Here is a 12,320-nt window from a genome sequence, read left to right as displayed (position 1 = left end):
ATAATCCTAAAGGCATTAGGAGACAAGCATATTTAAATTTTATTTATTGATGTAGCAAGATCAAATTTTGATGCTCATAACTGAATGTTCTTCAAAAGATTGTGGTGAACTGTCTCCTTTGACCACTTCAGTCCTTTTAGTGGGGAGACTCCCATAGTTGAATTAGAGTGTCAAGGTGTGGACTTGAGGAAAGCATGGAAGGATATTTCTAATTCAGAATGATTTTCTACCTTGAGGGAAAATTACAAATAGTGAAATTCCAATTACTTTTACATTCTTTGGACTGATGCATTTGAGAACTGACAAAGCCTTGGTGAGTTGCACTTTGCAGATTATACAGGCTGCAAAGCGGAGCTGGTAGAGGAAACAATAAAAACATAGAGTCAGAAAGCATGTGGATGACTTTTATTCTGATAGAATGTACTTTCCCTGATTAGGCCAGTGGCTTGCCCAGATCAATTTCTTGTCAACAATGACTCTCAGGGTGTTAATTGAGTGAATTGAGTGATGGGAATACCATTGTAAATCAAAGCACAGTGATTAGCTTCTGTCCATTGGAAATGGTCATTGCCAACAGCCTGTGTGATGCTATATTAATACACTGGCTAAATGTACTACCTCAGACGTGAAATGGTTCATGTCTAGAGAGAGTGACAATGGAATAGAATATGTGCTATGGAATCATAAATGAGCATTCCCACTCTTGAACTTATAAGAGAGGGAGAGTCATCGAGAAAACATCTGATAGTGGTTATATACCACAGAATTATCAGTTAAAGTCCTGTGATTGGTGAATGGACTCCAACAACCACAACAGTCTTTTATGCAGTGTCTATGACTCCAGGCAGTGGAGTACTTTCCATTAGACCATTTTTATCATGCAGACTGGATGACAGCAGCCATGTAATGCTGTCCCGAGATAAATTGAAAAACAGCATCAGCAAACAGGCTCAAGGTAAGAACAAGTGACTTGATGACATTGTTGGTGCCATTTTTCAGCACTGCTGATGACTGAGCACATATTAGCAAAGCTCAGATTAGTTGGGTTGGCTTTGATTTGTTATTTGCAAGAAACAGATTCTTGGGCAATTTTTCACATTTTGGGTATATTGTAAAATTATGACTATATTTAAATAGCTTGGGTGAAGATTTGGCAGATTCTGGAATGAATAAACACAATGACTCAGTGGTCATGAGTCCTACTACCAGCAGTTCTAGGACAGATGCCGATTGTTCGGGGTGCTGTAAAATTCATTTTTGTCTCTTGTTAGTTCTCTTGCAGTTAGCAGTCTTGAAGCTACATCCTTCAAATATCAGACAACTGGTCAGTGGTGATGCTTCCCAATCCACGTGTAGTGAAGGACATTAGACAGCCTCCACCCAGTCCATATATACTTTTTATCTTTGCTCTTCAACTTGTGTTGAATATTGAGTCTTGATCTATCATATGTGTGATGAGGGGAATAGATTGTATCAGCAGAATGTCTTCTTGCTGGATATAATTTGAAACAATGTTAATGTTGAGGACATCCAAAGACCTGGCATCACAAATGAGAATTCACATTTTAAACAACCGTCTTTTTTCAATCAGTCTTTTATTTTGGGCAATAGGCTCTCAAAGTTAGTTTTCAAAGTGTTATTATTTATTTTCTTTTGTCTCTCACATGAACCAACTCTATGGCTCAGTTGGCTTGGCTCTTAAATCAGAATATGTTGGGTTCACGTCCCACTGCAGAGGCTTGAGTACAAAGATCAGGCCTGAGTGTTACCCATTCTGAGGAAGGGTGGCACTGTGAAATTGCTGCTTTTATATTTGACATTGCATCAAGATGCTGCATTTGCTTACATGTGTGGATATTTCAAAAAGTACCATGAAACTAAATTGTAAAATATTTTTCTGTTACTCAACAGTGCTAGAAGCAGATTATTTGAACATTGCTGTTTGTGGGAGCCTTGCTGTCAGCAGATTGGCTCCTGCATTTACCACAAAGTGACCAAGCTACAAAAGTAGTCCTTTGTGTTTAATTTGCTTGGAGATATCTTGAAAGGGATATATTTAGATAAATACCCATTCTCTTTTCCTTTCTTTGAAACATTAAATGTCATTTTCAATAGAAGAATTGCAGTGGATCAAACAAGCATTTCACCATCACTTTTCAGGGCAAGTAGGGATGGGCAATAAATGTTGACAATGCTCAGATCCCAAAAATGAATATAGAGAAAAGATATAATCTAGAAATACTCTACCAGATGTTTAGATGACAACCCTGGAAAAAGTTTGAAGAAAGAAAAAGTGAGACAAAAATAAAGAAATGATTAAAAATGTAATTTCAAAATATTTTATACAGTGGTGACAATTACTGAGAGCCCCAGGTAAAATGTTGACTTCACTTATTTATTTCTGCTCTAAAACCAACTGCAATGTTTTGACAGATAATGTATCTCTCTTTAGATTTTACAAAGGTCATGTCACTTAACATTTCTATTCTTTACTGGCCCCATGCACCCAAAATATTGATCTGAAAATTCACATTCATAATCTCCTCTGCAAACCCCTATGTAATCTTACTTTGTTCTCCTTTTTGTGCTCTCCACTAGCTATTGTCTTTATCCAGCTTGCACATCCATCTAGCTACAACCAACCCTTCTTCACCAGGGCTTTTACTCATTATATTCAAACCCTTCTGAATTTTACTCCTAAAACTTCTCCATTCTTCATCTCCCCCTACCTCTACCTAATTAAACTTGCATCTTTATTCATTTTTCATAAATTTTCTCAAGTTGTGTGTGATGGTTGTTCTTTTGTAAAATATCTGGAAATATTTTATTGCTTCAAGGTACTCAGTAATGCTATCTTATTGTTATGTAAAATATCCTGCAAATATACAAAATCTATTATTGTCTTCATTAAAAATGCCCAAGCATGTTTTCCAAGGAATAGCTTTTGTTTTACAGTCTTGCTATCCAGAGAGAGATGTATCTAAAAGAGAAGCAGGGACAAAAAGAAGCCTATAAAACTGCATTGGATATACAGGTAAAGAAATGTGCATTCAAATGTAGGGCAACTGTAAAAACTGCTGTTTATGTACAAAAAGATAGAGGAAGCAATACAGCAACTTCTGTGGATTAGTTCTTTGAAAATTATACCACCCCTCTTAAGAATGTTGTTGCTGCAGGATTTCTTGAACTGTTTTAAAAGCTTTTTTCACAATAATTTTATTTGTCCTGGTAGACAATATATAAAAGTAAAATCATGATCAGGATGTAAATTTTACAATATTGATGTTCCTGCAATAAGTAAAGTTATTATCAGCATTGCAAAAATATGAACCATCTTGACAAACATATTTGCTGGGTCATGTGATACCTCAATTAGACTATTTGATTCTATTATTAACACGTACAAACAAGCTGGATGAACTCAGCAGGTCGGGCAGCATTCGTAGAAATGAGCAGTCAACGTTTCGGGCCGAGACCCTTCATCAGGACTGAAGAAGGAGGGGGAAGGTGCCCTATAAAGAAGGAGGGGGAGGGTGGAAAGTGCCAGGTGGAAAACCAATCAGAGGAAAGATCAAGGGGTGGTGGAGAGGAGCAAGGACGGGATAGGCCGGAGAAGTGAAGAAGGAATGTAAGGGGAAAGCACTATTGGTAGTAGAAGAAGGCAGAATCATGAGAGAGGTGATAGGCAGCTGGAGGAGGAGGCAAAGTGAAACTCGGATGGGGGAAGGGAGGGGGAGGGAATTACTGGAAGTTGGAGAATTCGATGTTCATACCAAGGAGCTGGAGACTATCCAGACGGTATATGAGATGTTGCTCCTCCAACCTGAGTTTGGCCTCATCATGGCAGTAGAGGAGACCATGTATGGACATATCCGAATGGGAATGTGAAGCAAAGTTGAAGTGGGTGGCAACCAGGAGATCCTGTCTGTTGTGGCGGATGGAGCGGAGGTGCTCAACAAAGCGGTCCCCCAATCTGCGTCAGGTCTCACCGATGTAGAGGAGGCCACACCAGGAGCACCGGCTGCAATAGATTACCCCAACAGACTCTCACAAGTGAAGTGTTGCCTCACCTGGAAGGACTGTTTGGGGCTCTGAATGGTGGTAAGAGAGGAGGTGTAGGGACAGGTGTAGCACTTATGCTTGCAGGGATAAGTACCAGGTGGGAGATCTGTGGGGAGAGACGTGTAGACCAGACAGTCGCGGAGGGAACGATCCCTGCGAAAAGCAGAGAGGGGTAGAGAGGGAAAGATGTGCTTAGTGGTGGGGTCCTGTTGAAGGTGGCGGAAGTTGTGGAGGATAATATGCTGGATCCGGAGGCTGGTGAGGTGGTAGGTGAGGACAAGGGGAACAGGGTCCCTGTTGTTGTGACAGGAGGTTGCGGTGAGGGCTGAAGTGCGGGAAATATTTTGTTTCTATTATTGATTAACAAAAGCTCAAGTGTTCTTTTGCCAAGTTAACTATTGTTCTTGATAAATGTGAATGAAGCCTCCATCAATCAGGGTCAACTATGGAATTTGCATCCTAGCTGTCTTTGTGATACACAAGTCTTGAGCAGTACAATACAGAGAACAAGTTGTTGCCCATGTAGCAAGCTCCCCCCTCCACACATCTGATGAATCTAAAGGAATGACAGAGATTGATATATTTTGGCACCAGCAGCTTCACGGGAGTTGCAAGTTATCATTGAACTCAACCTAGGACTACCCCAAGAACTCCAGCTCTGGCATTTTCCCTCTGGGTTTACTCCTCAACCCCCCCCCCCCCATGAGAGGGTATAGCTGAAAGGCATAGAAGGTTTGAGATCAAGTTTTCCTTCTTCTAGATGAGCTAACAAGCCCCATCTGCCTGAAGCGACTGGTTTTAAGGCACCAGTAACTTGCCTTTGCCCCTGCTCCTGTCAGTAGAAGCTATTTTACCAGGCTTAGTAGCCAAGCCAACCATGAAGGCCAGGAACTGGACAGTTGTCAGAGGCTATCTGAGATGTACACCTTTGGGAGCTTGTACCCATTACTACCCACTGCTATAAGAACCCTGAGGAATTTGATAAAGGTAAAACATAATCAAAATGTACATTTTATAAAAAGCTTAACATAACAGAAGAAATATGAAATGGTAGAAGTCAATTTTACCTGATAATTCCTTATGTTATTTTAATAATTACAGCCAATTCACTTACCTTAAAGAAGTTGCTTTAAACCCCATGATGCCTAGGAGGTATCCTGATTAAAGTTAGATTTATGAATTTTTATTCACATTGTGTCCTTTTGCACCAATGGAGGATTTTCTATTTTAAAAACATATTTTACACATGGGGTGAAAGAAAAGGGGACAAAAAGTAAAAAATTTTAGTCCACAGGACTTGTAAAAAGTAATGTGAATGGAGAAGAAGGATTACTTTTTCTCCCAAATTAGTATAAAATGTCATCATTCTATGAAGTTTGGAATGCATTTATTAGCCATGAACAACAGCGATCAAACAAGTCTGTCAAAAATATGCAGGAAACAGTATTCAAATGTTGTTTAATAATGCTGCAAAAACTTTCTGCTCTTGTCCCTGAGTAGTTGGATAGCTTCAGAAAATTTTTCAGGAATAGTGAACAATTAATGACAGTTTTAATGCATTAGAACCATCCATGTATCTCCATGTGCAAGTTACTGAGCTCAATAAGGACTCCTCTCCTGAGGCTAGGCTAGGCACAGGGCCATTTGAGCTCATCCACGTCTGGATGAGCACTAGAATTGAGCCATTGGCTAGTTGCCTCAGAGATGTAGCCAGCTGTTGAGAGTAGAAGGTCAATGGAGGCTAGTCATTGGCATTAAGGAAAAGGAGGCACCATACTGAGGTCAGAGGAAGAAGACTGCTTATGGAGGTGGAGGAAGAGACTCCAAATGTAGGTATATCTGCTCATGTAGGTAAGAGCTATACCCATAAAGATAGAGGCAAGGAAGCTACCTACTCAGATGTGGGCATCGGCAGAGGGGGCACCCAACAGCATTGGTGGATAAGCACCAACTGATTGGTGAAAGCACATTAGCCAGTTGGAAGGGCACTGGCAGGGCATTGGTCTGCAGCAGTGATAGAGGGGCACCAGGCTGCAGAATTGCTGGTGAGGACCAACCAGCAATATTAGTGGAGTCATCCAATCAGCTTCATGTTGTATGGACAGCTTGGTCTGAAACCTGCCTGTCATTAAACATCAAATAAAATAACAAAAATAAACTCATTCACAAATATATGATGTTGACAAGACTTGAGCGCTTGAGTAATAGCAGGGTTGGGCAGGGTAGGACTTTATTTCTTAGAACATGGGAGATTGGGGGGTGAATGTAAGAAGTGTAGAATCAGGTTTATCTTCACTCATACATGTCATTAAATTTGTTGCTTCTTGTGCCAGCAATACAGCGCAATACGTAAAATGACTACAACACTGTGCAAAAGTCTTAGGCGCCCTAGTTATATATACTGTAAGTGTATAAGACTTTTGCACAGTACTGTACATAGTCATTTCTCTAGGAAAGGGAAACTAAAAACGAGAGTCCATAGATTTATATCAAGAGATGAGAATTTTTAAAAGGAATCGGAGAAGCAACTTCCTCATGCAGAGAGTAGCGGGGATATGGAATGAAACTGTCAGAGGAAGTGGTTGAGGGAGCTCCAATAATAACATTTAAAAGACATTTGGATAGGTCCATGAAAAGGAGGGGTCTAGATGGATATGGGCCAAACGTGTCAAACTGGCTAGCTTGGCAAGGACGTTGGGCTAAAGGGCCTGCTTCCATGTTGTTTTACTGTGTCTCTATGTAATTTCTAATCTATCTATATCTAGAAAAAAGAGAAACCACGTCAGCTGCCAGCATTTGTCCCTGATTCTTCTGGGCCAATCTTTGGTTGTTCTGAGTTACCTGGGAAGTCAGAAGAACAAAAACAAGCAGCACGTAAACTTTGTAAGGAGCAGATGCAGGCTGCAGCTGATCATAAGAGAGATGCTATTCTGAATCAAATCTATGAGCAGAAAACTGAGTTGGAAATGCTGGAGAGAAGCAGAAAAGGGTAAGTTAAGGCATACTTCTCAGACTGAACTTTTGCTGTTTTGTGACCTGCTCCTTGAAGATGTACCAGGTGCTTTGTAGGCTAGTACCCAAGATGGAGCTGACTAAAATAAATTTTCAACCCTCTGCAGCTTCTTTTGGTCCTGTGAAACAGCCCCTCCCCCCCATTCCAGACAGTCAGAATGCTCTCCATGGTACATCTATAGAAGTGTTTGAGTGTATTTGCTGACATACCAAATCTCTTCAAACTCCTAATGAAGTATAGTCACTGTCTTGCCTTCTTTATAACTGTATCGATATGTTGGGATCAGGTTAGGCCCTCAGAGATCTTGACACCTAGGAACTTGAAACTGCTCACTCTCTTCACTTCGAATCCCTCTATGAGGATTGGTATCTGTTCCTTTGTCTTACCCTTCCTGAAGTTCATAATCAGTTCTTTTGTCTTGTTGTTGAGTGCCAGGTTGTTGCTGCGACACCACTCCACTAGTTGGCATATCTCACTCCCGTACGCCCTCTCATCACTACCTGAGATTCTACCAACAATGGTTGTATCACCAGTAAATTTATAGATGGTATTTGAGCTATGCCTAGCCTCACAGGCATACCATCTTATCTGGAACATTATCATGTTCATGTTTTTTTTAATGCAGGACAAAATGTTGAAAACTACTTATAATAGTGATCAAAAACAGCATTAATGGGGGATGTAAAAATGTAATTAACTAATGTAAAATTTGGTCAAAATGAGAAGATAAAATCATAATATTAGCATTTGCTTTAAACACAGCTAATAACAATGAGGACATGGTTAATGCTTATTAGGAAATATCCTCACAGACTATCTGTGATTACAGGTGAAAATGGGCATTTCTTTTGGGTATTTGTATCTTTTGGGGGAAGAAATGAAATAAAAATTTCAGTATTCCTTCGGTTGTTCAATTGATGGTTGAGCTAAGGTTATGAAATTGTCTCAAATTTAAATCACTCTCAAACACTGCATTTTTGTTTGCAACTGTAAGATGTAAAGTAGTTGAGTACCAAAGGCTATAAAAAGGATGAGGTGGGGAAGAGTGGATTAGAATATTACTTTAAAATCATGTAACATGATGAACTTCTATTTTACATGAACTCTCATTTTACTGATTGGAATTACTTGAACATTACGACAGCTCTATATTGCTCACATGTCATCAGTTTACGACAATGACTTTCAGATTGATCAAGTAAACATTTGTGTACGAGTCACAAATACGCAACCTAAATTTCAAAGAATTGGATCCTCGATTTCCTCACTGGCAGACCCCCGACAGTTCAGACTGGCAACAACATCTCCTCCATAATCTCCAACAGCACATGTACACCACAAGGTTGTGTGCTCTGCTCACTTTGCTATACTATATTCTTATAGCATACTCTATATTGTGGGGTTAAGCACAGCTCCAATGTCATATTTAACTCTGCCAATCACACTACTGTCATTGGCTGAATCAAATGTGGTGATGAATTGGCATATAGGACAGAGATTGAAAATCTGGCTAAGTAGTGCCACCACAGCAACCTCTCGCTCAATGACAGCAAGATCAAGGAACTGATTATTGACTTCAGGAGGAGGAAACCGGAGGTTCCTGAGCCAGTCCTCATCAGGGGATCAGAAGTGGAAAGAATCAGCAACTTTAAATTCCTCAGTGTTATCATTTCAGAAGAACTGCCCTGAGCCCAGATTATAAGAAAGCATGACACACCTCTACTTCCTTAGAAGTTTGTGAAGATTCAGCATAACATCGTGGCTTGGTATGGAAACACCAATGCTCTCGAATGGAAAATCCTACAAAAAGTACTGGATACGGCCCAGTCCATCATGGGTAAAGTCAACCCACCATTGAGTGCATCTACACGGAGTGCTGTCATGGGAAAGCAGCATCCATCATCAAGTACCCCAAGGCCATGCTCTTTTCTCACTGCTGTCATCATAAAGAAGGTACAGGAGCCGTGGGACCCACACCACCAGGTTCAGGAACAGTTATTACCCCTCAGCCATCAGGCTTTGAACCAGAGGGGATAACATCACTCAACCTTTCACTAAGCTGTTCGCACAACCTATGGATTTGCTTTCAAGGACTCTTCATCTCATTTATTGTGTATTTATTTATTTGTTTGTTTATTGATTTAGTTAAGTATTTGCACAGTTTGTTATCATTTGCAGTTTATTTGTTTATTCATCCTGTTAGGTACGGTCTTTTATTAATTCTATTGAGTTTCTTGGATTTACTGTGTATGCGTGCAAGAAAACAAATCTCAAGGCTGTATATGATGACATAAACTGTATGTACTCTGAACTTTTGTTGTCTGTCTGAGGTATACTATTGGACAGGTTAGACAGGATTTCAGGATGTTCCAAATTAATTTGTAACAATGAAGTACTTTTGAATATGCTTAGCATAGTGGTTAGCACATGCTATTACATTCGAGATATCAGAGTTTGGAATTCAATTCTGGCGTCCTCTTTAAGAAAGTTTGTATGTCTTTTCCATAAAGCACAAGGGTTTTCTCTGGGTACTCTGGTTTCCTCCTACAATCCACTGGTTAGTTGGTTATTCTAAATTGTCCTTTGATTAGGCTAGTTTTAATCTGTGGGTTGCTGGGCGGCATCTGGGTAGGCCGAAAGGACCAGTTCCATGCTGTATCTATAAATCAACAATTCAAAATGACTGAAAACAGGTTGTTTAATCACTATTGGAACATGTACAGGTCCTCCTCGGCTTTCAGACACCCATATTCTCTACAGCCCCTACACACAAATAAGTATTTGGAAGACCAGTGGTGTGGATCTGCAGGGCTGAAGAGATCTTCTGCCACCTGGCAACTCAGTTCACAGTCACATTTCTGACCACATTTCAAGCAATTCACAGGAATGGAAACCTACCATAAACTGGGGACAACATGTACAAGATATGTTAATTATGTTCCTTTTGATAAATACCTAAACTGTGAAAACACGAATTGTCACTCTGTTATTAATCATATTTGAATGTTTTTCACAGCTTAATAGAGGAACATAAAAAGCGTTATGAAAATTTACAGAGAATGCGTAGAACATTAGAGGAAGCCTGGGATGAAAATGTAACTATGAAACGACTGAAAGAATATGAACAAAAACAACATACAAAGTAAGATGATGAAACTATCATAATCATAAAATTATGTTGTAATTCAGTTTTATTAGTGTTGATAATCATTCCAATATCTGTAGAATTAATATAGTGATTACTTTAAATAAGTGTTTAATGCTTCAACCAAAGCCTACGCTTCCTAATAGTAAGTAGGATTAAGACTCAAAATTTTGAAGAATAACATGGAAAAACATCAAAAGAATTCAACTGCATGAGCAAAGCTTGAGGTTGTAGTTTTCATATGTTCTGGCCTTCACTTTCATACACTTAAAGTTTTGATTAATCGATGAACACACCATGCTCTTGCTTGCCGCTTAATTTTCAGTGCTAGAGAGGTTATTGAACAATAACCAGGCCTTAAAATGACATAAAACATTTACAACTAGAATTAATAAGTTGCAACTGAAAGTGGATATTTAATATGCATATACAGTATATTCATGTTGTTTCTGTGTATTACATTGCTGAATATCATGGCTTTTAGAGGAATTTTTAATAGGTACTTCCTCATCTCTGTGAAGGATGCCTTAAACTGCATATTTTGCCTGATAAAGCCATAAAATCAGAGAGATTTACATGTCAATGAATCTTAATTTGTATGCTCAAAGTGCCTATTCTATCCATTGTATGCCGACCTTCTTCTTGAAAGTCTGTCAGGAATGACAATGACGTCAGTGATGCCTCTGATGAGAGCGAAGCCTGAACTGGGAAATGCAGGTGCGCTTGTAGATCGAACAGGATATGGCCATTGAAGGGTTGGGTCATCTCTGCTTGCAGTCCTGGTGCTTTTGATCGGGGTCCTTCAGCCCCTGCTTGTCGAATGTGCTGGTGTCTTTGTAGACTGCCGGGCGCCAGGCAATGCGATCTTTGGCCAAGGCCTCCGAACCAGTCACAGGAATATTGTGTGCCTTCAAGGACATTTTCACACATTCTTTATAGCGCTTTGTGGGGCCTCTCTGCTTTCTGATGCCATGTGCCAGTTCGGAGAAGAATACCCTCTTTGGAAAGCAGTTGGCTTCCATCTGGATCACATGTCCAACCCACCAAAGTTGAGCCCTCATGATCAGTTTCTCAGTGCCAGAGCTCCTGGCCCTTTGTAGCACTTTTGTGGTGAGGACTCTGTCTTGTCACGAGATGCCGATGATCTTTCGAAGGCATTGCAGGTAGAACTGGTCAAGCATCTTGACGTGCCTGCTGTATGGGGTCCATGTCTCACAGCCATACAGCAAAGAAGTCAGGATGACTGCTCTGTAGACTACCATCTTTGTCTTAAGCTGGATGCTAAGTTCTCCCCGCACATGTCCATAGCCTGCTAAAGGATGCCCCAGCTTTAGCAAGTCCATTTGAGACCTCTCTCTCTGGACTGCAGGAGGTGGTGGCAGCTTCCCAGATAGGTGAAGGCATCAACATTGTTGAGCAGTGTGCCTTCAATCTCAATTTGTGGTCCACAGGGTTGGTATAGGGTGCAGGCTGAAGTAGAGCTTCTGTCTTCTGCAGGCTGATGGTCAGGCGGAATTTTCTTGCTGCCACAGCGAGGCAGTCAGTGAGCTCCTGCAGGTCCCTTTCACTGTGTGCTGCAAGAGTGCAGTCATCTGCAAAAAGGAAGACTCATTGCTTCCACCATTTTGGTCTTGGCCTTGAGGCGTCGCAGATCAAAGAAGCTTCCATCAGTCATGTAGCGAATTGTCAGTCTGTGAGAGAGCAGAGAACAGCATCATGGCAAACAGCAGGCTGAACAGAGTAGGTGTGAGGACACAGCCCTGCTTGACACCATTAGTTACGTGGAAGGGGTCAGAGGCGGCTAATTTCAATGACCCTGGTTTTGTGGAATGACCTGACAATGCTGACCGGCCTAACTTGGTAAGGATGCGCCAAAGGCCTGTGTGACTGACGGTATCAAATGCCTTCGTCAGGTCCATGAAGAAGATGTCATGAAGTCAGGTTCTGTTCCTGGCATTTCTCCTGGATCTGTCTGACAGCAAAGATCATGTCCACTGTCCCTCTGTTAAATCTGAAGCCACACTGGCTCTCTGAGACAAATCATCAAGGAGGTGAGAGGTAATCCTGTTAAGTATGATATGGGCCATGATTGAGCTGCTG

General features: G+C 40.7%; 1 protein-coding gene across 2 annotated transcripts in view; it reads left to right on the top strand.

Moving 5' to 3' along the window:
* LOC140726687 (coiled-coil domain-containing protein 81-like) overlaps window positions 1-12,320 on the top strand; it is a 77,173-nt gene that overhangs the window by 62,385 nt on the left and 2,468 nt on the right. Inside the window, exons 12-14 of one of the 2 annotated variants that reach the window (XM_073043375.1) lie at window positions 2,956-3,034; window positions 6,828-7,051; window positions 10,092-10,217. In XM_073043375.1, the coding sequence (XP_072899476.1) occupies window positions 2,956-3,034; window positions 6,828-7,051; window positions 10,092-10,217 (429 nt within the window). The other variant, XM_073043376.1, reaches the window with a different exon arrangement.

The sequence above is a fragment of the Hemitrygon akajei genome, chromosome 4, assembly GCF_048418815.1.
Source record: "Hemitrygon akajei chromosome 4, sHemAka1.3, whole genome shotgun sequence".
Lineage (NCBI taxonomy): Eukaryota > Metazoa > Chordata > Chondrichthyes > Myliobatiformes > Dasyatidae > Hemitrygon > Hemitrygon akajei.
Note: the sequence above shows the minus strand (reverse complement) of the source record. Positions and strands in the feature narration are given on the sequence as shown.